This window comes from Danio rerio, chromosome 7 (assembly GCF_052040795.2).
Source record: "Danio rerio strain M-AB ecotype USA chromosome 7, GRCz13ab, whole genome shotgun sequence".
NCBI classification, from domain to species: domain Eukaryota; kingdom Metazoa; phylum Chordata; class Actinopteri; order Cypriniformes; family Danionidae; genus Danio; species Danio rerio.
This window is the reverse complement of record NC_141027.1, coordinates 39,395,551-39,421,348: the sequence shown is the minus strand read 5'-3', so window position 1 is coordinate 39,421,348 and position 25,798 is coordinate 39,395,551. Positions and strand designations below refer to the sequence as shown.

The window sequence follows — 25,798 nt, the reverse complement described above, 5'->3', positions numbered from 1 at the left end:
AGTCTTGAAGGGCAAATACTTTAAGTCACGGGGCATTTAATTCAATAAATATAATTCAATATTTCATATAAAGCATATAATTCAATAAATCTTACCATATTAATTAAATCATATTACATCTGCACTGGACAAAATATTTTTATATTTCAGCCTTGTATGCTTAATTTGAAAAAGAAAAAAATATTCAACCTAAAACATGAAATAATTTACATTTCTAGTACATTTAAGGTCTCTGTCATGTTGATGTATGAAAGAGAACTGTTTTGCACATTTTATATATAAATTTGAAAAGCAAAAACTTTGAAGCTCAATATCTCAAGATCATTTAGAGCACAGATAGCACCTTATAATTCCAAGGTGATGATGTGTTTGATGTCTTTCAGGGGGGTGGAATAAGCATTAATTAGGGGCCAATCACACCGAACATGCTTTTTGCGTTGAGAGGTGCCTCTTTTGAATGATTGGGGGTCAAACCTACCTGTAATTTGCGACCTCTTGGTGTGTTTGTTTAGCAGCAGAATTGATCAAAATTGAATCGATGAATAAGCTTTCACAGCTCTTCGTGCTTTATTCTTGGACTTGTGGATGCGGATTTGAGTGTCTGGTTTCAGTAGTGTACACGGACGTGTCAAAGACATGTATTCATCATGTCGTGAGTTACGGGAATCAGTGGTTCGTTTGAGATCAGCTGCCCGTCTGTTATGGATATTCAGTTTCAGCCTTTTGATGTGAACTGTGAAAAAAAAAATATCATGATAGAATCGGCTGCGGTTTGGAGAAGGAGGAGAAGGAGGAAAGTGGTGTCTTTAGCTCTCCATCAATTCCAGTGGAGCTGCAAAGTGGCGCAACTGCACATTTTGTTCACAATCCATTGGTGTATATTAGGCGTGAATTTAAGGTTGAGTGCAGGCTTTGGTGGGATGTTTGTCAACATGTCGAAATGGTCCGGGCTGTTTTTATCTCCTGACATGAGAGTCGGTGCCGGTATTGTGCTGGTTCAAAGCTCAGCCACCCTCTCAGCACACAAATGTCACTCCATCCTCAAAGAGCTCTGACTCTCTGAATATTAACCTTCAGAAGAGAGGAAAACCCTCAAACAAACACAAACAACGCTGGCCATTTCAGGTGGAAATTTAGTGCAGCCACTTAGTATTGAGAGGACAGCGGGGAGAGGAAAAAAATTAAGTGGCACTTTGTTTCAATCCTTTTTATGTACTTACTTTAGTAATAACACTAAATTGTGCATAATTACATGCAATAACCATAAATCAAACCCAAACGTGCATGATTGCGTTTAAATACAGTTTACCCAGTTTGTGAATGTATAATTATATTGTAACATGGGGACACAAGTTAAAGGGTACCAATAAAAAAGAACTAAAAATCATTGAATGTAATTCATACACAGAGAAAACGCAGGCATCAGAGAGATGATGATTTGCCCTGACATTGAATGTCTCATTATACATTCACTTTGAGGATGACTCGATCTTAGACTGTTTGTGTAAACAGATTTCATTCTTGAATGCTAGGCTTTCTGCTGGTATCATTATGCTTATGAATTCTGATTCCAACTGTAAGATTTTTAATGACAAAAATGCCAGATCAGATCAGAGAAACTGGGCAACAGTCCAGCTTCCAGCTGCTCTTCTGTTGACTTCTGTGTGCGAGTGATTGTCACATCCTGCCTTTGTCTTTCTATGCATGTGTGTGATGTGTTCAACAGCATCTGCATGTGTTGTGTGTTTGCACATGTTTTTGTGACATATAGGGACACAACTTTGCATAATGACTTGGGTTTGACATAAGTATTACAAGGAGAAGGTGACTTATGAGGACATTGCATATTGTCCCCATTTTTTAAAGGCTGATAAATCATACATAATGAGGTTTTGGGGTTGGGTTTAGGAATAGGGTTGCTGTATGGCACAGCTGTTGAACTCAAATCCTGAAGGGCCACAGCTCTGCACAGTTTGGTTCCAACCCTAATTAAACACACATGATCAAACTAATTGAGTCCTTCAGGCTTGTTTGAAACCTACAGGTAAGTGTGTTGAAGCAGAGTTGGAACTAAAATGTACAGGGCTGCAGTTTGAAACCCCTGGGGTATGCTGATAGAAAATATAGTTTAATCAGTATTAAAGCAATGCAGACCTGCGAGATATCTTTACAATTCACAGAAACAAAAGTATAGTATGTGTGTGTGTGTGTCTTAGAAACAGTTTTTGAATCCACACTAATTTTACTGGCTGTAATTTCAGTATTGTTCTTGCTAAACCTATATGAATACATTTGTTAAAAATATTTAGTTAACATGTCACAAATTACATTTCAATTAATTTTACTGTTGTGTACTTTTTTAATAAAGATACCGGTTAGCATGTTAACTTTGTGTTCCTTAAAATAATTTTTAAAGAAAGTCTTTTCTCTAAAGGGATAGTTCACACACAAACACACACACACACACACACACACACACACACACGCACACACACGCACGCGCAAACGCACGCACTCACGCACGCACGCACGCACTCACGCACGCACGCACGCGCACACACACACACACAAAATTTCCTCATATTTACTCAAGTGATAAACACCCAAGTGGTTCTAAACTTTTAGGAAATTCTTCTCTATAACACAAGAAATTCTGAAGAATGTTGGGGAAAAAGCATTTATCATTCATTGACATAAATAGTAGAAACAAGAATTCAATGGAAGTCAATGGCTGTTGTTTCCCAAAACATTTTTAGATCAGAATATCTTGTTTTATTTTCAGCAGAATAAAGGAACTTGCACAGGTTTGGAACAAGTTGAGGAGTTAATGATGACAGAATTGGTATTTTCAGGTGAACAATCTCTTGGGAAGTGGGAAACAGTTCAAGTTTGTGAAGAAATGTAACTGTTTTATATATAGTCAGAAAACTGACTAATATGTACTAGTTTGTTTATGAAAATATATCATTTTAAAAGGAGGCCCCCAAAACCCCACCCCTAAGCCCAACCTTCATTGGGGGATGAGCAAATTGTACTAAAATGTATGAATGAGATCATACAAATTAGACAAAAAAAATTTGACAAAAAATCTAAAGTTACGAATTGCAATGAGATTGCATTGGCAATGACTGTCCCGGCCATTTAACATCTTAAATGGGGAAATCCTGGAATCTCAAATACTCTTCAACAAACTGATATTTAGATTATATATTTCATATCAGCAACAAAATCAACACACCGACAAATGTTTTTTACAGTCAAGTAGGATTAAACAAAAACATTTTTTTCTGAATGCAATTCATTTGCATGTGCAGTTATACAAACTAAATCTCATAAAACATGTATTTTCAACATAGGCACATTCTGAAAACGTAGTCCTCTATACGTTTCTGGAGATTAAGAATAATGTAGTCAGAGATACGTATGGCTGCATTTTGTCTTTAAAATGAGCACTATGGGGCGGTATGACACTGCTCCTTATTGCACTCACCAGCTGATCGCTTACCTCCATATGGATGACTTTCCCGCTGTTACCAGTTTGTCCGGTAGCTTATGTATGTCGGCGGACTTGAGATGCAGTGCAGAGTTGATCATGACAATCGGGTTTGAGTCCTGTGAAGAACAATTCCAAAAAATGGGTAAGACAAAAACAAAAGCTAAAAAATAAACTAAACAAGTAAATAACAGGGTGAGAATGTGGTAAAATCTAAAAACGTAGTAAAAAATCAGGAGGCTTTTCTTTTTCTGGATTGTTTTTTAAAAACACTGCGGTTGGGTTGAGGGAAGGGTATGGGCGGGTAAATCAGTACTTTTTTAAAACACTATCGGCTGGGTTTAGGGAAGAGGAAGGGTGGGGGGGAATCGGTCGGTTGGTCAGTCAGTGGACAGTCTGGTGGATTTATGTGAAAACAGCAGGCGCGAATGGCACAAATTTAAGATCTGAAAAAGAGTACACAACGGCCTCTGGTAGACTCGCAAAAACAAAAACTGCAACAAAAAAAAAAAAAAGAAAAAATGCAATAATATCTTGATGCAGCCTTTATGGTGCAAGCTGAGGTTGCATCACTCAGCGATGCAATGTCAGACACAATGCACTCAATAGAGTGAGTGACGTCACTGTGACGAGTAGGGTTAGGGGTGAGGTTAGGTAAGCCCATTAAAAACCATTGGATGCAGCTCAAGATTGCACTGCACCAGATCTGCATCCAGACCCCTCTCACAAAACGTAGCTCCTGGGACATATTTTTTGCTCTCTTTCGAGAAATATACAGGAGTACATAATTGGAATGAGCCTGGGTTGTGTATTTTTCTTCAGCAATTGGAATTTTGATGGCTGGTTCAGTGATGCAATGATTGGCTTTTACTTAGAAAATGTATTGCCATATAACATGTTGCACATTCTCAATTTCAAAGTAATTCAAGAAGATAATTTTTGTATGCGTTCTCAGATGAAAATGACTTAACTGAAACCAGAGAACTCTAAATAAAACTACACAGAAATATATAGGCAAATTTAGCTGTCGGATATTACATTTTAGAGTCTGCCTGGCAATTTGGTCTTGAAATAATGGTAAAAGGAGGCTCAAACCAGAGCAAATTCTAAGCTCAGACTCCTCCTATAATGGCACTGTGTGGAAAAGCAATGAGAGAAGTAGAGAAGAATATGTGAAGATGGAGGAATGCTGTGCTGGGACAGTGCAGTGGCTGCTGCCTGTGTATGCTTTAATGTGATTGACATTACTGAATAATTAGACTTCTCCCAAAGCTCATTGAGTCACAAAATGTATGTAATGTTGTACACAGTAGAACTATCCAACATTCTCTGAATCAAAACAGTATACACGAGAAATATAATAGCTCTTACAGCTGAACTATATTAAACTATATTATCTCCCAACTCAAATCTGCTAAATAAGTCATGGATATATAAAAAATTATGTTCACATTTTAGTTCAAGTAACAATTCTCACTATTATCTAGTGCAGGGTTTCGCAACCCTGTCCGCTGAGGCACACTAACAGTACATATTTTAGATGTCCCTTATCTGACCCATTGACCAGGTTTTGAAGTCTCTTCTTATGTCTCTTATTCTCTTTCCGATGAGATGATTCAGTTGTGTTTGATTAGAGAGAGGTTGGTATGCCCTCAGGAACATAGTTGGGAAATCTTGATCTAGTGGCATATTACCTACCTGTTATTAAGATATTGGCTGTTTATTAGTACTTGTAAAGCACATTTCCAATACCTAATCCCAACTAATAGTAAGCAGCATATTGAGGCTGAAAGTCACATGGTTTGTAAACAGTGACTGAAGTTTTTTTTCATTACATTAACATGATATAAATGTATATTCCAAAACAAATAATTTGACCTAAAAAATAAATAAAATGTAGAAACAAAAATAAAACTATTGTTAAAACACACTAACCCTGGCTCTAGCAGCATGACGCACATCTACAGCTGCTCTTCTTCTGTTCTGCGAGTTTAGGGTGTCAAAGGTTTGTGTACACAGTTAAATTGTACAAGAAAGCTGAAAAAACAGTCCTGGAGAGCTTTCTCCCACGGTGATATCAGATGAATATTCGTGATTCATATTTAATGAGGCTTGGCACTTATCTTTCCGCTCTGCTCGAATCCACAGTTGAGTAATTGCTGATTCATATTTGATAAGGGGTAAAGAATCCTCTCCCCGCTCTGAATCACCTGCACCCCAGGGGGAAATACAGAACCAGACCCGGCCTGCTGTATATCAACCTTCTCATCTCTCAAGAACCAAGAGCCTTAGAGTTAAAGGAGTGTGATCTGTGTCGGCAGGAGAGAACGGGTGTCTGTTTGTCAGAAGCTTTCAAAAGGAATAAGAGATGTGTTGTCTGGCCGTCCGGAGCGTGGCAGCGCTTTGATGCCTGCTGATGATCAGTCAGGTGGATTTAGGAGAGAATAAAGATAAAGAGAGAGGCTGGTTGGGGTCCTTCCTCTAGTGGGAAACGGATTTCAGATCCAATAGTTAGGCAGGGTTTTTATGTCTTAACTCGTCGAGAGCAGTTTAAAAGCAGTGCATTATATAGCAAGTCTTTAGCCATTTTCTGTCAGAGTGATGGGTTGTAGTGGCTCTGGTTATCCAGAAGATGGCAACCTTCAAAAGATATGGCTGACACAACTCCTCCGGGAGTTAAAACGGGCAGTAATGAAGAGTGTGTTTGAAATGCTTAAAGATATTTGCATTTACTCTGACGCACTTCTTTAATGCATTTTGAGCATTTAGCAGACTTGAGTGGCTTCAAACAGGATTTTAATTGCCTATTGGATTAATACTTTATCAGTATTACAGCAGCTTCTCACAAGAAGGTTATGGGTAATTCATGACCTGAAACAAAACATTTGTGTCTTTTAATGTACTTTTGTACATACCTTTTAATGCACTGCATAGCCTCTTGTAAGGTTAGCATACAGCGTACATCATGAAGAAACCTCTAGAAATGCAGCCTACATTCACAAATGATATGCCAGATTACCCTCAATATTTCACGGAAGCTTATCTTTACTTTAATATCTATGATAAAGGACATTTATTTTGTGGAATTTGTGCACATAGTAAATAAGTGTGTGTAGAATTCACAGGCTTGATGTGATTGTTGATTGTTTCTCCTGAAGTTCTCTTGGTTCCCCGCCTGATAATTGTGTTTAATTGTTCCTGAGTAGCTCAGATCATTAGGAAGCCCAGGGGGTCAGTTGAGTTTAACCACGGGGCAGATTTGCACTCTTTGATTGGATAATGTCGTAAGGTGTCGAGCTTGTGTATTTGAATAAAACATGAGCGTGTTATTAATTGTGAGGATATAATTAATTTTCTCTTCACCTGAGACCTGTTCACCCTGATGTCTGAATGCTCTTACACTGTCACGTGATAAAGACTCTATAATTATCTAGAAAGAAGTTTATAATTAAGCTCATGTTAGTTAGGTGTCAGTTAACAATGATCTGTTGAACAGCATTCATTAATATTGGAGAATGTTCATTCATTCATTTTCTTGTCGGATTAGTTCCTTTTATTAATCTAGGGTCGCCACAGCGGAAGGAACCGCCAACTTATCCAGCAAGTTTTTATGCAGCGGATGTCCTTACAGCCGCATCCCATCTCTGGGAAACACACACACACACACACGCACGCACGCACGCACGCACGCACGCACGCACGCACGCACGCACGCACGCACGCACGCACGCACGCACGCACGCACACACACACACACACACACACACACACACACACACACACACACACACACTTTAGCCTACCCAATTCACCTGTACCACGTCTTTGGACTGTGGGGGAAACCGGAGCACCCGGAGGAAACCCAGTCGAACGATGGGAGAACATGCAAACTCCACACAGAAACGCCAACTGAGCCGAGGCTCGAACCAGCGACCTTCTTGCTGTGAGGCGACAGCACTACCTACTGCGCCACTGCTTCGCCTAATTAACAAATATAAAATTGTTAATTTGTGTCCGCTTATAATTTGTTCATTGATCCAAGTAAAACGTTTTAGTATATAGTAAAAATGATCAAAAAGGGTCCAGAAAAAATGCATTTAATTTCATTTAAAGTGCATGTGATTTAAAAGCACAAGCAAATATTACAGCACATTGTTTTCTGCTCAGGTGATAATATTAAAATATGTTTTTTCACTGTTATGGGACTAAATTCAGCACATAGCATTTAATCATTTGCATTATTTTTTGTGGCTCTATAAGCACATGGAACAAAGGGATCCTCTTTATTTTGTCTACGTTAAATCCATTTTGCATCAAACAATTTTATGCACATTAACCAAGATAAATGTAGCAAAATATCTCATTTTTTATATTAAAGAATGGTTAATCTTTAATTCATTGTTCAATAATTAATAATTGTTCAAGTGTTACTCTATAGTTAAAAATATATAAAAATAAAAATATTTACAAATACAATATACTTAATGTCATTGTTTATACCCCAATCACAAGTGCAGTAACTGGTCAGATGTTTGAGCCAGTGGTCGGATGATTGGTGATTTTGCAATTTTAATGAATACATTTTGTTATTCCATACAGATATTAAGCAGAGCTCCATTATTCCATGTCTGAAATAATGTTTAACAAATCCAGGCTTCACAATCGTACACACTGTAAAAAAGTGATTCATTGGATTTACTTAATTTTTTTTAGGTAAGTGATTGCAAACAATTTATATGGGCTGAATTTAAATGGTAATTATCTGCATTCATTCATTCATTCATTCATTCATTCTATCTATCTATCTATCTATCTATCTATCTATCTATCTATCTATCTATCTATCTATCTATCTATCTATCTATCTATCTATCTATCTATCTATCTATCTATCTATCTATCTATCTATCTATCTATCTATCTATCTATCTATCTATCTATCCATCCATCCATCCATCCATCCATCCATCCATCCATCCATCCATCCATCCATCCATCCATCCATCCATCCATCCATCCATCCATCCATCCATCCATCAAAAACCCAACAACTATAATGTACATTAAACTGAGAGATGTTTCTTGGTAACAGTGACAGTGAAGTGATTTCTGGTTCACATGCTACCAAACAAATGTACAGTTGAACCCAGAAGATTTCTCTCCGTTTTTATCTCTTACCATTTGGGACACAGAAAACAAGTCCTCTTCCTTTGCAAAAGCAACTGCATGTTTATATTTCATGATGGAAATGAATGTTCTGCACTAGTATGCATCATAATGAATGTCATGCTGTTTCCTTCTATACACTCACTATATTTGTATCAGCTATATTCGTATCAGCTTGTGATTATTTTCAATGACTGCATCCAGACATATCTGCTGCTGTGTAATTTATATCACGGTGTGTGCTTGTGTTTCAGGCTCTTTGAGCAACGTGTCCAGTGATGCCAACTTCAGCTGTGACAGTGGCAGCGCCAATGGCTCATGTGCAGCGGTTGAGGGCGACGGCGAGAGCCCGTACAAGACGGTGGAGATGGTCTTCATCGCACTGGTCACTGGATCTCTCAGTTTCGTCACCGTCGTGGGCAACATCCTCGTCATGCTCTCAATCAAGGTTAATCGACACCTGCAGACGGTCAACAACTACTTCCTTTTCAGCCTGGCCTGTGCAGATCTGATCATCGGTGTGTTCTCCATGAACCTTTACACCGTCTACATCATTAAGGGTTACTGGCCGCTTGGCCCAGTGGTGTGTGACCTGTGGCTCGCGCTGGATTACGTGGTCAGCAACGCTTCAGTCATGAACCTGCTAATCATCAGCTTCGACCGATACTTCTGTGTGACCAAACCCTTGAGCTACCCCACACGCAGAACCACCAAGATGGCCGGCCTCATGATTGCCTCTGCCTGGATCCTGTCCTTCATCCTGTGGGCTCCCGCTATCCTGTTCTGGCAGTTTATCGTCGGAGCCCGAACCGTAGCACCTGGGGAATGTTACATCCAGTTCCTTTCCAACCCCGCGGTCACATTTGGCACAGCCATCGCTGCGTTCTACCTTCCGGTGGTCATCATGACAGTCCTTTATGTGCACATCTCTCTGGCAAGCCGCAGTCGTGTGTCCAAACAGAAGCCTGAAGCCAAGAAAGAGAAGAAAGCCCAGAAATCTAGCGGCCTGCTCAAGAGTCACATCCTAAAGCAGAACAACAATAACCAGTCTCCTCCTAAGCCCAGCCTGGACACCTGCTCTACAGTGGACACCATGAAAAACGGTAAACTGGAAGAGTCTGTGGTGTCCGCTAAAGCAGACTCTTGCGTGCAGGCGGAGGAAAAGGAAAGCTCCAATGATTCCAGCACAGCCAGCATAGCGCCAAAGGAGCCCAAAGAGCGAGCGAACAGTGAGGTCACTTCAGACGCAGGTCTGACCCCTGCGCCAGCAGCTGCACCTAAACTCAACCCTCAATCCAAATGGTCCAAGATCAAGATAGTCACCAAACAGGCAGGAGATGAGTGCATCACAGCAATTGAGATCGTCCCACCGAACAGCACCGGCGAGAGCCGCTCCATCCCTGTGAGCCGTCCCCGCACTGTGGCGCGCAAGTTTGCCAGCATTGCACGCAGTCAGGTGAAGAGGAAACGGCAAATGGCGGCACGAGAAAAGAAAGTGACAAAGACAATCTTTGCCATCCTGCTGGCCTTTATCATCACATGGACGCCGTACAATGTAATGGTTTTAATTAGCACGTTCTGCCAGTCGTGTGTTCCAGACACAGTCTGGGCCATTGGCTACTGGCTCTGCTACGTCAACAGCACCATCAACCCCGCTTGCTATGCACTATGTAACGCCACTTTCAAAAAGACCTTCAAAAACCTGCTCATGTGCCAGTATAAGAACATCGGCACCAGATGAACTGAAGAAAGAAGCAGCCTGCGGAGACGAAGGGTATGATGTAGAGGGCTGTCCGGGCTCTTCTGGCCCCAATACCTTTTTGAAGCCTTGGAAGGTATTGCACAGTTCTTTGTGAGGCTTCATAGTGCTCAATCAGTGAGTCATAATCAATGTTTCATGTATTAAGGGATCACTGTTTGCAAGAAGATGATGGAGCTCTCACAAGAGACTGAAACACAGACCAAGTCTTAAAGCAAATGACTTTTCCAGTAATCTGATCATTGCTGGAGCTCTGCACTACAGAAATGTGAAGATCAACTGCATAGAGAGATTCCCAGCAAACATAAACCAAAAGAAACTTGGTGAACGAAGGGATTTTTTCATTCATTTATATTCCCAGTACAGCACAAATGGTATCTATCAAGTTTCTTTTGGTTAGTATTACCACTGTTTCTGACCCAGATTCTCTGCAAACATCATACAGAGGTGAGGAGGACGATGGGAGAACATATTCAAATATCTTATGGAAAAGCCTCCCGATTGACGTCCCAGAGTGAGTTCAGATTTGCTGTACCTGCACCTTCCACTTTTCAGAAGACAGAGACTGAAGCTGCTCACTGACCACAACAGCTGTGTTGTCCATTACATTCACAGAGGCGAATTCAGGGCATGTGGTTCAGACTGGGAGAAGCTAGACATCATGATCCTCTTGAGGTTCTGGAATAGGTCAGAATTCAAAAGAATCTTCTCAATGGATTGGGAAAGGCATTATAGACTTTATATGGGATGAGGCACTCAATACTGAGCTGAGAAATGTCACTGTAAGGGTTTGATCTTACAGAGGTGTGTACTGTAAATATGTTAAGATATGATGAATATATGCTCTTGAAAGTATTATTTCTTCCCTGCATTTAATGTCTGGATGTTTGTGTTCCTCTTGTATATAGTTGGTGATCTTCATGTGATTTTATAGATTAAATATTAAATGTATCGTTGTCTGTATGCAAACTGCTAAAAATCATTTATAATTTGTGATATACTTGGAAAAAAATAGGAAATGACTAGTGCATTTATTTAACCTGTTTATAAGATTTAAAGCATTTAAAATGAGGCACAAAGGACGGTGTAAAAAATTTGAGAAATGGAAAATTGGTTTTATTTCCCCCTTGTACATGTTTGTTTAACAGATCCTCACTTCATTATATTGTTTTCTCATGGTGCAATACAGTTTTGCCTAGTTTTTGTATTAAAATACAAAGTTTGTAATTGATGGAAACGCAGCAAAGAAAGATCTCCCACAGTTCTGTGTTTAAGAGCATGTGGCTGGAATTAGAACAGAGGGAGAAATGTGTTGATGTTTTAGGGCTCATGTTGTTACATTATTAACAAGCTGCCAGTTTCAGCAATTACAGATTTTAAAGCATTAAACCAAAGAGGTCATGGCGCTCTGGTCTGTTATTATAGGCCTGGTCTGAAAGAGAGATTATTCATTCATTAGCATCATTTTAAGATGCAGAGACTTGCCTCTCTTAACGTCTTTGGTTTGGTTTCATGTTTCTACCTCATAATCAAATTTCCATTCATAGGGTCTGTATCTCCAAACCAGCCCTCAATCTCTTTTTAATGGGCGGTAAAGGCAGACTTGGTGATTAGTATGCCATTGCAAAAGCATTAAAAACCAGATTTCCATTTTTCTGAATGTTAAACTTGCCAATTGCTTTGGTCTAATGAAACATGCGGTAGTCTTTTCACTACAAATCCTAGTCATTGATGCTTTTGTAAAAGTCTCCTTGACTGTGATGCAAACTCGGAAGACTTCACACTGGAATACAATTATAATCTCCTTTTGTAACAAAGAAATTTAGTCATGAAATCTGAATAAATATTGTTCCTCTGCAAACCTTAATATAGCAAAAGTCAATGCTAAGCATTGGTTATATCAGTGTTTTTCAACCACATTCTTGGAGGACCACCAGCTCTGCATATTTTCCATGTCTCCTTAAACAAACATACCTGATTCAGATCAACAGCTCATTAGCAGAGACTGTAAGACCTGTAATGGGTGTGACAGACAAAGGAGATATCCACAAAATGCATGCTGCGTCCCAATTTGCACACTATCCACCTTAAATAGTATTCGAAAATAGAATTAATATTTCCCAAAACATAGTATGTTGAAAAGAGTATGCTAAAGGTACCCGGTTGGTTTACTATTTCCAGAAAATATTTGAAGTGTTAAAAACCTCCATACGGTCTGTTTCCCAAAATGCGTTCTTCAGCAATCTTGCATCCTCGTGTTCTTGTTTAACGTCATCATCAACTGCCAAAATTCCGTTCCAAAACTCAAGACCGTAAGAACGCAGGATACGTGAATAGTTCCTGAAGGACGCACCGATGCAGACCTGAACACAAAACTCGCTTGAGAAGTCCAAGAAGTCATTGCGGCTGTATTAAGGAGGTGAGAAGCGCAGCATTTAATATAGATTTACTATTAAAGAACAGAGATATAACTTATTTGTCTCAGGAATTTCCCTAAATGAGACGATGAAAGTAAACATTACCATAAAAATCTTAAGGAAGGCATAACAGTGTTTATTTGCTGATAGTCATATTAAACTCTAATAAAAAAAAAATTATTGTGAAAAGTATATTGAGAAACAGCCAATCGAACTGCAAATATTGGCCACAATACATTGCACGTTGGATGTGAAATTGATTAGAACTAAAAACGCAGGTAAAAAGTGTAAACAAACTACAAACATGGCGGACACGTGCGACCAAACATCAAGTAGAGAGGCTTCGGTAATGATGTTTGAATGACTGTTATTTCATATCGAACATATTTAAACCATGTTTTCTGTGTTTTATTTAATCTGCAACAACAATAATGACATAATATAAAGATGTTTTTGAACATTAACGCCTGAATAAATATTATTCAAAGGCCTGAGGAGATTTCTCTGCATGAAAGACCCGCGAATGGGAGATTACCCAGCTGCTGCTTCACCATTAAGGTAGGTAACTAAATATGAAAGAAATGTGGAGAAGTAACTAAGCAACATAGCGATCTCTTAACAATGTGTGTCCCAAAGATTGCATACTCAACTGTTTTTACACTCAAAAGAATATACCTTTTTTTTTACAAAAAAAGTGCATACTTTTAGGGCGTACAAGTCCTACTGTAAGTAATAATTAGGATGCAACAGCAGTGTTGGTGGTTCTCCAGGATCGTGGTTGAGAAACACTGCTACATGACTGATACCCCTACTGAAAAAAACTGCTTAAACCAGCCTAGGCTGGTTGGCTGGTTTTAGCTGGCCAACCAGGCTGGTTTTGGACGGGTTTTGGCCACTTCCAGGCTGGTTTTCAGCCATTTCCAGCCTGTTCTTAGCTGGTCAGGCTGGGAGATGACCACCTAAAACCAACTTGACCAGCTTGAGCAGGGAGCCCAGCCAAAACCAGCTATGTCCAGCTTAAACCAGGCTGGTCATTTTCCAGCCTGACCAGCTAAGACCAGGCTGGAAATGGCTGGAAGTCAGCCTGGAAGTGGCCAAAACCCCTCTAAAACCAGGTTGGTCAACCAGCTAAAACCAGCCAACCATCTTAGGCTGGTTTAAGCAGTTTTTTTTTCAGCAGGGACATCAAAATAACTATGCCCATAATGCTCTCTGTCTTCTGGGGTCTGATTTATAAAATGTTTTATTTATAAAACATACAAACCATCTTATTTTTGACCTAAGATCATTTCTAAACTGTGTGTATGTATGATTCTCTTTCTCTATATCTACAAATCGCAAATAAATTAAAATACATTTTGCAGAAGTCCACCTTAAAAAGACCATCTAATTAAATTCTTTACCATATAAAAGAGTGCCTGTCAATATTTTAAATCTTTTACTTGATCATGTTGCGAGACAAAAACTGTTAAAAGTATAGGTCACCCAAAATTGAAAACGTTGTCATTATTTGCTTGATTTTCTTTCTTCTGATAAACACGAAAAAAAAAACAGATGTATTTAGAAGAATGTTGGAAGTAATTGTGTTCCTTCTATGGATCATTGGTTACCCGTTTTCAACATTTTTGAAACATCGTCTTTTGTGTTCAACAGAAAAAAAAGATATTAAGAAAAGTTTAGAACAACTTGAGAGGATGTTTTAGTGAATCCTTTAAGATTTTCAAATACTCCAACTCCACCACAAGGAAAGTTTCCTCAGAAAAGAATGCTCCGAGAACAATTTACAGTAAGTAGTCGTTTTTTCCAGAATGTTACAGGGCAGTGTTATTATAACAACTTAAAGAATATTCTGTGAATGTTTTCCTAACCTAGAGGGAACAATTAAGTAATCTAATTACGTACAGAAAACTTTCTTTGCTAACCAACAGAAACACACTGAGAACCACTAATGTTCAAGTAAAAAGAAGTCACATTCTTTTTAATAAATCCTAACGTCGTGAAGGATTTCGCTGCATGTACACTCTAAGAATCTCTGTGTACACACATTTTATAAATAGGCCCCAGTCTCTTAAATTTCTATTCGAATGTTTATAAAATGTCATTTGTTAAGGGTTAGATGGAGAAGCTCTCATATAACTGTACCAGCTGAAGGGCAAAGTCAACGATTATTACCCTGATGGAATGAACACACTGTATTAATGGACTTGTCTACCACTGCCCTTAAAGAGCCAGTGTACATAAGTGTGTGTGTGTGGTTCTTTTTCTATTGCATAAAGCTTAATAAAGATCTCATGCGCACTGACCCGGAATACAGAGGAATGATTATTCTTTGCATATTCATGAAGAAACATATGCGGTCTGCATAACGAGAGATTCAGAGGGCTCAAGTGTCTTTAATAATGAACTTTCATCACTCATGTACCTTTTGTTAACACTACATAAAACACACAAAGCTCAGTAACAAAACTTCAGGGTTTTTTTTTTTCTTAAATGCTTATAAAAAATGTTTGCGCAAGAGGGGACGGTCACCTCTCCATGCATTTCAACAACCCTCTTTCACCCTTAGATCTGTTAGTAACAGTCAATATGAAAGCAAAGAAAAAAGGGGGTATTTTCACTTTTACATACACTACAACTTTTATAGAAAAAGAGAAATCATTTATTTCAAACAACACTCCTTAGTTTTATAGTTTAGAATACAAAAAAAGAAATGGGTGACTTTCCAATTGCTACTTTTATACCCCGCTAGTAATATAATCCTGTAAATTACAAAATCTTACAAAACCAAATGTTGTAAGTAAAACAGTAATAAAATAGATGTGTTTGATTGAGTTCTACTGATTGTTGTCCTTTAGCAAATGAGAGGCCTGAGGTGTGAACAGCTGATAGATGGTAGAGAGAAAGAGAGAGAGGGGGAAACAGCAGAGGAGTGGCTGAACTACACGATAAACAACGGCATTTTATTCTCCGATCGCCCTCGCGCATGAAAGAGTCATGTAAGGTGTCAAACACTCCGCTGTTACTCTGTCATAGTCTTCTAAAGCTATGTGTTTGTGGCTGTAGAGCGAGTCCCGCTCGTGCTGAACAACACAGAGTGGAGATATAAAAGGCCGTGTTTAGATGGCGGATGATCACGGGGTGTTTACTGCTCCTCTGGATCTCTCGCTCCCTTTAGTTCCCTTTCCCCTTGCCTTTCTTTCCTGCGGAGAGAGATTGACAGAAAATCGCGTTATTCAGATGCAGCAGTAAACCTCCCCGTCTCACGCTGGTTAGGAAATGCATATGCTCTCGTAAAATAATGCTACAGTATTATTGCTCAAATCCACATTGGGATAAGCACATTAAGCATAAAACGTGTGCTTTGAAAGGACTGACTTAGACATCTGCCTCTTATGTATGAGCAGAGGTTCATTATTGATTTCAGAAACCCACTCAGACACCCACCACAGCCAACAGGCCAAGATTATACAACCACAGCAGATTACAGGCATTACTGTCTCCATTCAGCCAAAGCAGACCCAACCAAACCACTGGCTGCAGAATAGAACCTGTTGAGTCGCATGCGTGCGCGCGGATGCAATTTAATTCAGTAAATATTGTCATGAGAAAATAACCATTTCTGAAATCATTAGTATCATTTTAAATGACATTTATACAGTACACTCCCACATACATGTGTCACATGACCTTCACATGAGCAGTCACTTGTTAAAAATCACACGTGAAGCACACATGAAATGTGGCATAATTGGAGCATTGTTATGTGAAGAAAAAAAATCACATAAAATGTGTGTTTGGCGTGTTTCACTCATGTGTCAAGCCATGTGACACTCATGTTTTTTTTTTTTTAATTATGGCTATTGTTGTTATTATTGTAATACATAATTAGACATTATTAATGTTATTTCTAACACTAAAGCCCAAATTATGCCATATTTTACTTGGATGCATGAACTAAATATTTGTCTTAGTCCTTTGTCTCTTTCTTCACTCCATAGGTGAAATAAAATTAGCTTTTTGGACTCAATGAACTGTATTGTGGTTAATCTTCTAAGCCAGGGGTGTCCAAACTGGCCAGTGTCTGTCCTCCAAGTTTAGCTCCAACTTCCCTTAACACACCTCTCTGGATAGTATACCTAGAAAGAGTTTAATTAGCTGGTTCGGATGTGCTTAAATGGAGTTTTAACTAAAATAAGCAGGACACCGGCCATCCAGGACCAAGTTTTGACAACCCTTTTCTAAGCCATCCACATATCTGCCAATTTAGTAGTTACTGAAATTCTTGCTCAGGGTTGCCAAGTCTGGATTTCCCACAAAACTGGGCAACTTTTAACCCCTTTCCAATGTTTTTTTTTATTCCTTAAGTTAAAGTTTTGATACTTTGGATTGATTATGTTTATAAGGTCACATTAAAATATTTTACTCTACCAAAGTTATATTCTGCCAATGATAAAACCTGTGCTAGGATGACCAAACAGATTAAGCCATTTTTGTGATGTGTATGAGTCTAGATGAGTAGCTGATTTTTCCATAGTAACAGATTCCATAGCATTTATGTAGATTGCTAAATTATATTAAATCTACTTAAAGTCTATTGATTAACAATTTAATTCATATATTTTATGTTTTTAGTTTTTTTTAAACATCTTTAATTTAAAATTAGTTTCTTGAGTTTGAGGTAACTTAATTCAGAGTTGTTTTAAGTGGACGGCAGTCACATGAGGGACACCATCGCAGCTGTGCTGTCAGTTTTAAGGTAAGATCATTTTTATAACAGAATCTTTATAATTACTAATATATACTTGTATATATTATATATTACTATATACTACTCAGTGAGTTTGAGTGTTGAGGATGTACCTTTGGGTTTGTTTTTGACCTTGGTGGTGCAGGGTTTGGTCACAGAGACGGTTTGCTGACATTCGACGTTGAAGAGAGCCTTCTGCAGAGTGCCAGTGCGGCTCTTTGTGCTCGTGGCTGCGTCACATTCACCCCAGTTACCAAACTTATACTTGCAGTCAGCTGCAGGAAATGAGTTACAGTAAAGTATGTCAGACATTATCAACTGCAAAGAACAAACAGAAATGCACAGAGGCACAAAACTACCAAATATAGAAATTTCAAAAAAAAAAAAAATGGCTATGACTTACTGTAAATATAACTCGAGGCAAATTCCACCTGATTACCATATCTATTTTTAATCACCCACAGTTTAACTCACCTCCAAATTCTTTCTTCCAGTTGCATGGCACTCTGCATTTGACTTTCCTGGTCTGTTCATTGCAGGTTCCCTCCCTCATGCCTTGGCCACAGTCGCCGTTATTGGCCACGCAGCTGCCATAGAGCCACTCCGCACAGTCGGCACCACCCTTACCTCCCTTATTCTTCTCTATGGCACAGAAAGCACAATGATTGGATTCACTTCCCATTTAATCGCAGAATCATACATAACAGCACTGAATTTTCAGCGTCAATAAGCTTCAAAGTCACATGATGTGTTAGAGATGAACTATGAGAAGAAAGAAGAGAGTATGGAGATGGTATAATTCATGATTGATACCTTTCTTGTTTTTCCCAGCCTCTGATGTCACGATCATTAAGGCCACCAGCACCACGAGGAGGGTGGAAAACAGGCCCCGCATTCTGAAAAACACACACGAAATAGTCAGTTGTCGCGAAGGAAAATTGCAGTTTGCGATAATGATATAATTTCCTTCATAAGTACTGTTATGAAAGGGCAAGACAGAAATGGAGCCATCTGCGCTGAGACCACACTTTGCCCTTTTAATATTTCAACTTCCCAATTACAGATGAATGGATGAAGCCGATAGGGATGATCATTCAGAATGATTAATTACAGCTTCGCTGATGGAATCCGATGGACTGGCATTAAAATGTCGCAGACTTGGCTCGTGCAAACACTAAAGGTCATATAGTGCTGAAGGACTACATGATTCTCTGCCACCAGATTAGAATGTAACAACAGCGCTTAAATTTCTCCAGCCGCCCACAGAAATGAAACACAAACACATCACACAGGGGTATGATGTAACAGCTAGTGAAATGGCAAAATACGCAGCGATTTTCTTGGAATTATGATAATGACGTTCTTGGCACTGAAAGCACCACCACTGTGCTAGCTTTTGAATCATCGAACACAAACATCCAAAAGGACAGCAACGAATGCACAAGCACATTTGCAGCCCTGACTAACATCCATTCGGAGTGTTGGCGTGTGTCTTTGAACATGTCTTTTCTGTCCTGCTGCTTTCCGGCTCCGCAGTCCTCACATCTGTGTTTTCTCTCGGCCTGTCCTCAGCTGTGTACACACAACGTAAATTAATAAATGTTTGTATGGAAACGGCACTCTTTTGCTCCTCTCAACATGTCAGCATTCAAAACTGGAAAAACATGAAGATCCCACAGAGTTCATAACGGCTGAGAATGGCTGGTGGTAGGTAAAAAAATATATATACAAAAAAGTGATATTTGACTGGAGAAAGCACTTCTCTGTTTTCTTTCTGCTGATAAAAGAGCTCTTTTCAATCATGCATTTATTTGCCTGGATCATCTAAAAGAAGGATTTCTCCATGTACACAGATCTGCTTATGTGGGTTTTGTGTTTGTGACTCTGGCTGCGTGAGTGCGCTCTTTAGCCTCCGCTTGTGATCTCCATGGCAATGATTGGCCCGCGTGCTGTGAGATAGTAGGAGCGTATTGTCTGAAGAGAATGGAATCATCGCTGCGGGACGCCATTCTTCCGGAGCGCTCCGTGGATATGAAGGCAAGAAGAGTGAAGCATATGGAGCCACACAGATTAAAGAACTCGCATTCACATATCGGCCGGCTTCCCACATTTACCAACAACACAGCAGCATTGTCAGTTTGGGAGTGACTCTTTTTAGTCAATAATATAGCATTCTTGGTTCAGAGTTCTGTTAGCAGGAAAAGCAATTAACAGTAACAAAAGCTGATCTCCAGTTGAAAGAATGGCCGTGGTCTGTAGAAGACGACTCAAAGTAGCCAGACAGAGCTGGACTGATGAAAGCAGTATTGAACAGTCTTTGAGGATAATTAAGCATCTATTAGGTCCAAACAAGCTTCTCATTCTTCACTCTCGACTGAAACGCTCTAAAATGGCTTTGTGATGGAGGACAAAATTCAGCACACACTTTGTTACCTTAAAGTAACAATTTTTGCAATAAAGTATGTGGATTCTTACCTGCTTATTATTAACATATTGGCTGTTTATTAGTACTTATTAAGCACTTATTCCGTTTGATCTGACTCTACATCTCTAAACGTAACTACTACCTTAACAAAAATATTAAGCAAATTAATAGTTTATTAAAGTTATAGTTAAGGCTTGGTAATAGTGAGAATTCATTCATTAATTTTCTTTTCGGCTTAGTCCCTTTATTAATCTGGGGATGCCGCAGCGGAATGAACCGCCAACTTATCCAGGACATGTTTTACCCAGCGGATGCTCTTCCAGCTGCAACCCATCACTGGGAAAATAGTGAGAACTGAACCTTGAAATATGGTAGCCAAACTTTTTTTCTAATAATAATGTTCTATAGGGGAATTACCAACTTACGTCATACATGACATCACACGGGTTCAACCACGCATAGTGGTTGCAAAAAAAGACTGGTTGCAATAGCAGACATGTTGTGTTGACTAAATCAAAAGTGCAAAAATAGAAAACTTTAATTTTACTGTACACCACACTGCTTTTAATGCAGTTCTCATTTTAAATCAGGTAAGTTCACGCTATGCTGAATCATACACATTACTGGTTTTTGATTGCAGCAATGATTTCAGCAAAAACAGTTAAATATGGTAATTAAACTGCGGACACTGAATGCTTAGAATGAAATGTAAACATGTGCGTTCGCATACCCTGCTGTACAGGTGCAGTTCGCTGTCAGAATGCAGTAGTTTTGCTTGTTGATGATTACCCAGGCCTTGCACAGTTCAGTCTTCTTTCCTTGTCTTGGCTAGGCAGAACCTCGGTTTTTAGCACTACAAAGTTTTGAATCTGGCAATCATGGAACATTAATTCTTGCACATGACTACACAGAACAAAATTGTTGGCATCCAAAGACGGGTAGGCTTTTAACTTTTCTCTTGTAAAAACACTTGGAGTTTCATTGAGATTGACAGGTCCATTGGGAGGTTGCGCTATAGGTGAATTAAATAAACTAAATTAGCCGTAGTGTACGTGTGAGAATGCAAGAGTGTCTGGGTGCTCCCCAGTGTTGGGTTGCGGCTGGAAGGGCATGCTCTGTGTAAAACATGCTGGATAAGTTGGTGGTTCATTCTGCTGTGGCGACCACTGATGAATAAAGGGACTAAACCGATGGAAAATGAATGAATGGATAATGGTATTTGGCCACTGTCTTCATCAGTTAAGCCACATTAAGCATTTTCTTTAGAACCGCTACCTAAGAGAGGCATACAACTAATATGAATGGAGTTAATATTCTGAGCACATCTGCTTTTCTTTACATAGTATACATTTTTAATCAACTTTACACCAAATTTCTCTTTTTATATCTTCATCTTATAAGCTACATTAAGCATTCTATGGGGTAAAGAGTATTTAATGTGAAGATGTGTGTGTTGTGTTCATAGTGTTGGCTGTTTTGCTGTTAATAGATGCTTAATTAATAAGGTTTGTACTGAATTTGGTTCTCATACAGCTCACGTTGTCTGTTTCACTCTGTATTGGCGCACGTGTTGCTCTTGCTCAGTGTGTTTGAGTGGAGTACTCTGATTCTCAATATCTCTGGGCTGTAACTTCCTGTCCCAGCCCAAATGCTGGACCTCATCACTCAGACACCAGGCCTTAATGGGTCACCATAAGCAGAAGCAATAAAAATGCTCTCTATCTCTGTTATTTTTTTACCCTCGATCTCTCACTCTCAGACATTAAATGCTCTTCTAAAGCCGTTTATAAAATATTCTGTTGACCCAGTAAATCCTGCAACTCCCTCCAAACAGTAATTAAGTGTCAGCCGCTCAGCGGAGCGTGACTAACCTCTCTCAGAAAAACACAAATCTCGAGCACCCCAACCCCCATTTTGCTGGCCCAAAAATGTCTTCACCCCCTCTCTGTGTCCAAAAATTCCCCCTCCTCACCTTTTTTCTCTGACCTTTCTCCGAAATCTCTCATCAGGCAGTCTTCTTTGTGCAATGTGTGTGTGTGTGTGTGTGTGATGGGGGGTGTTTTAGACGGCCTAACGAGGTTGTTCTAACCCGCTGGGTCCACACTCTCTCACACACACACACTCTCACACAAATCTCGTACACTCTGAAGATAGAAAGCCCTTTAAAAGCCCCATTCCTCCCTCAGAAACACACACTCTTTGAGGGCCTTACTCACTCATCATACGCCATGGGGCTTCCATTATCACAAGCGTGGAGGAATGCAGGACCGCTGGACACACACGGTTTCTCTTCTCTCCCCTCCTCAGGTCCTCTCTCCTCCCCTCACATCTTTTCAGTGCGTTCCAGCACCCAATGTTGGAGAGTGAACGAGTCCCTCGCCGCACAACCAGCTGGACTTCAAACTCATTTCCATAGCAGAGAAAACAACACAAAGCTCTGACCCACTTCACTCATAGTCAGACATATGGCACAGTTTCACGCTTATCAGCGCGCCTTTTCAATTACAGATCTCCATTCGGAGGCTCCTTTCTGCAACTCTTAAATTCTATTACCAGCGCTGCGTGTTTCTGGAAAGAGCACATTAAACGGAGGTGCTTCCATTAAGTCTGAAGCAAAGCAGGCCCTTAAGGCTGAGCCGGTACTGAGTCTGTAGATTAAGTGCAGAGGGAGTTCAAGTCAGCACTGGCTTTATCAGTCATCTAAACCGCAGACAGACAGACAGACAGACAGACAGACAGACAGACGGACTGACGGAGCAGCATGGGGGAGGAGAGAGAGAGAGAGACGTCTGGAGACAGTGTTCATACCAGGAGCAGCTGTTTAAGTTCACCTCGGCTCAAGATTTACTCAAACACAGGTCTGAGGCGAGCAGTCATAAATCACTCACACTCTCCCATCATTCTTTCTGATGGGCGTGTGCAGCTGGATGACACACACACACACACTGTCACCAGACCAGTGCTGCACAGCATTAGGCAAGTGTTACAGCAAATGCTTTCTGACAGAAATTGTGACCAGCATGGTGCTGGAGGCCTGTAAATCTGAAAGTTCGGAGACACACACACACACACACACACACACACACACACACACACACACACACACACACATGCGCTTAAAAAAAAAACAACAACCCTTTTCCTCACAAAAAAATCAGTGACTGAATCAGTGCACTTTGGTTGCTAAACACAAACCCCCTGAGGAAAACAATAGCCTGACACCCAGCTATTGGAGTTAAAGGCTTGTAGCTCTAATGCAGATGGCTCTATACCAACACACTCCATTTATCCTCTATAGTCATGTGAAATACAATCTTTAATGCACACAATACTACCGTTTTAACTTCCCAGTGTTTTATACAAATAACTCCATAATTATTCACTCTCTAACTTTCTGTTTTGTTTCTGCTTTGAAAAGGGTTTACCCACCTTTTTTAAACCCAAAGAGCCCCTTTCACTCTCCGTCTCTCACAAACTCACAACAAAAACAGGGCAAAGGGCAAAAGGTTGAATGTTTACAACTTTGCTGAAGTGCTGTGAAGTGGTACAGCTCCGAATGTGTAATCGCTTCAATAAAACGGCATTTTTTTGCACTTTCTTATTCCCACTCTTGGATGAAAAGGCCCTGAAAGTGTCTAAAGAGAGAGAAGTGAAGAGGGGGGGGGCAGGTCAGAATGCAGGTCAGGTGAAAGGGTCTCTGAAAAAGCAAGAGAAGAAAAGAAGAAACGAGGCCCTCTTCCTTTCTGTCCTGCACCCTTTGACCATACTCACTTTAATCACCCCATTCAAGAGGAAAGAGAGAGAGTGAATGAAGCCAAGAGCATTAAACGCACAATGATCCCTAACACACACACACACACACACACACACACACACACACACACACACACACACACACACACACACACACACACACACACACACACACACACACACTTTTAGCAAGAGGGTTGAATTATGGTGATTCTCCATTTATAGCATTAGCTGTTGTCCCATCACAGACACATGTAACAGAAATAAAAACACATTTCTTAGTAATTTTTTTAGATAAAGGGTCTTGGGTTCTTCAGGAGCATCTAAAGTATTTATTTTCTTGTTTAAAGACTCAATTTATACTGCAAAAAATGATTCCTAATCATTTATAGATTCATTTAACTCTTTACATGGAATATCAATTACAACAGTATTTTATCATTATGTTTCCATGTTCTTGTTAGCACTACCCCTAATAAACACTTCCCTCCCTCAACTGCCTCTAACTTCCCATTGAAATACTGAATAAACATAATTAAGTTTTTAAAAAAAAGTAATAAATAATAATAAAGATAAATAAAAAATATGAAAGTGAAAGAAAATTAGTTATAAATATGTTTTCATATATTATTGCTCAGTTTAAGATTTTTTAAATTTATGCATTTTATGAATTATATTTTTGTTCTATATTTTTTATGTTTATAACATGTTTATAATTATAAATGTATATTTACATTGTCATTTTAGATTTTTATTTTATAATTACTAAGATTGTAATTATTCATGTTATTTTTTTACATTTTCAGATGTAAATGTTTATTTCTTTGCCCATTTTTATTTGAAACTTTATTTTTAAACTGTATTTTTAAAATGAAATGCAATATTTTTTAGTTTCATTTTGTTTGCTCTTTTTTTCTAAAGGTTTCCCCTCAGCAGTCCCATTGAGCCCCTCAGGGTCCCCGGACCCCTTGATGACAGTAAAACTGAAAAAAGCAGTTCAAAAGTACAGTGAGAACAAGATATTTAAAACACTGGCAAGCATCTCAGAATCAGTGCAGACAACCACATTCTTTGTGTAAATACTTTTTTTTTCTGCAAAGATAGCAGCTATTGGTCACACTTAAAGTGAGTGAGAGCAAAGAAATCGCCTGCAGATCATGCTTTGAGACAGCTTATAATACTAACCTTATAAACAGTCAGCAGGTTCAAGGGACACTGGGAAGTTAATTTTAATGTCTCAAACTATGAAACTAGGATCTTAGATTTTCTACAAGCATACTGGCTAAAACGTACAATATCCACCAAACTGTGTGATACTGTGTTAGTTAGTAGTTTTGCATATTAAACATAGTTGTAGATTATGTGCAATCATTTACAGTGAATATTACATTTATTAAAATCCATTAGATAAAAATATTATAATAACAGGACTGTTTATTACCCTTATGACAAAACAAACTAATAAAAGAAAGAAATAATCTGCTTTTTACGCAAAAAAAAGTTGATGGTTATTTTGAATTATGACTTTGACACCTTTTAAATATCTTGTGCTGAGTTAAACAGCTCTTGACTAACTCATCCTCCTCAACGAAAAACTAGTGCACATAACAAACCCACTCACTCCATATCGCTTATGTTTTATTGATAGATAACAGAAAACTCGACACTTACTCAAGAGCATTGCCAACACATTTATAGTATTTTTAACATTCTTTTCACACCATATCAAAATCAAGTTTCTGACAGTGTTTTAAATATCGTGGCAGTAAAAACATCTAAACTGCTCTTTACGCGGTAAAACTCTCCAATGGCACTTTTCAAAAAGTTCAGGGAGTAACGTTAAAACAAACAGAAAGCCAAACAATAGTCCGACGAGAAGTGCTGGTGTGTAAAAACAGCTAGAACTCACTTGTTTTCTGTGTCGAAAGTTCCCTCACTGAAACTCTGGCTGAAGTTTGCTGTGTTCACTCTTCTCCAGCATCCGCCTTTATGCGCTGCTCCGGCTCTTTGTTTCCCCCCTAACTAATTTAATCTGTTT

General features: G+C 39.1%; 2 protein-coding genes across 2 annotated transcripts in view; one reads left to right on the top strand and one right to left on the bottom strand.

Moving 5' to 3' along the window:
* The window catches only part of chrm4a (cholinergic receptor, muscarinic 4a), a 26,657-nt gene extending 11,513 nt beyond the window's left edge, over positions 1-15,144 (top strand). The window contains exon 2 of the mRNA XM_087261565.1: positions 8,914-15,144. Within this exon, the coding sequence (XP_087117691.1) occupies positions 8,914-10,400 (1,487 nt within the window). The 3' untranslated portion in view covers positions 10,401-15,144. The remainder of the gene's footprint in view (positions 1-8,913) is intronic.
* mdka (midkine a) lies at positions 14,640-25,798 on the bottom strand. Its single transcript, NM_131070.2, is given in 5 exon segments — positions 14,640-16,035; positions 17,696-17,857; positions 18,057-18,224; positions 18,396-18,478; positions 25,670-25,798. Coding segments are annotated over 4 exon segments (441 nt in total). The 5' UTR covers position 18,478; positions 25,670-25,798; the 3' UTR covers positions 14,640-16,006.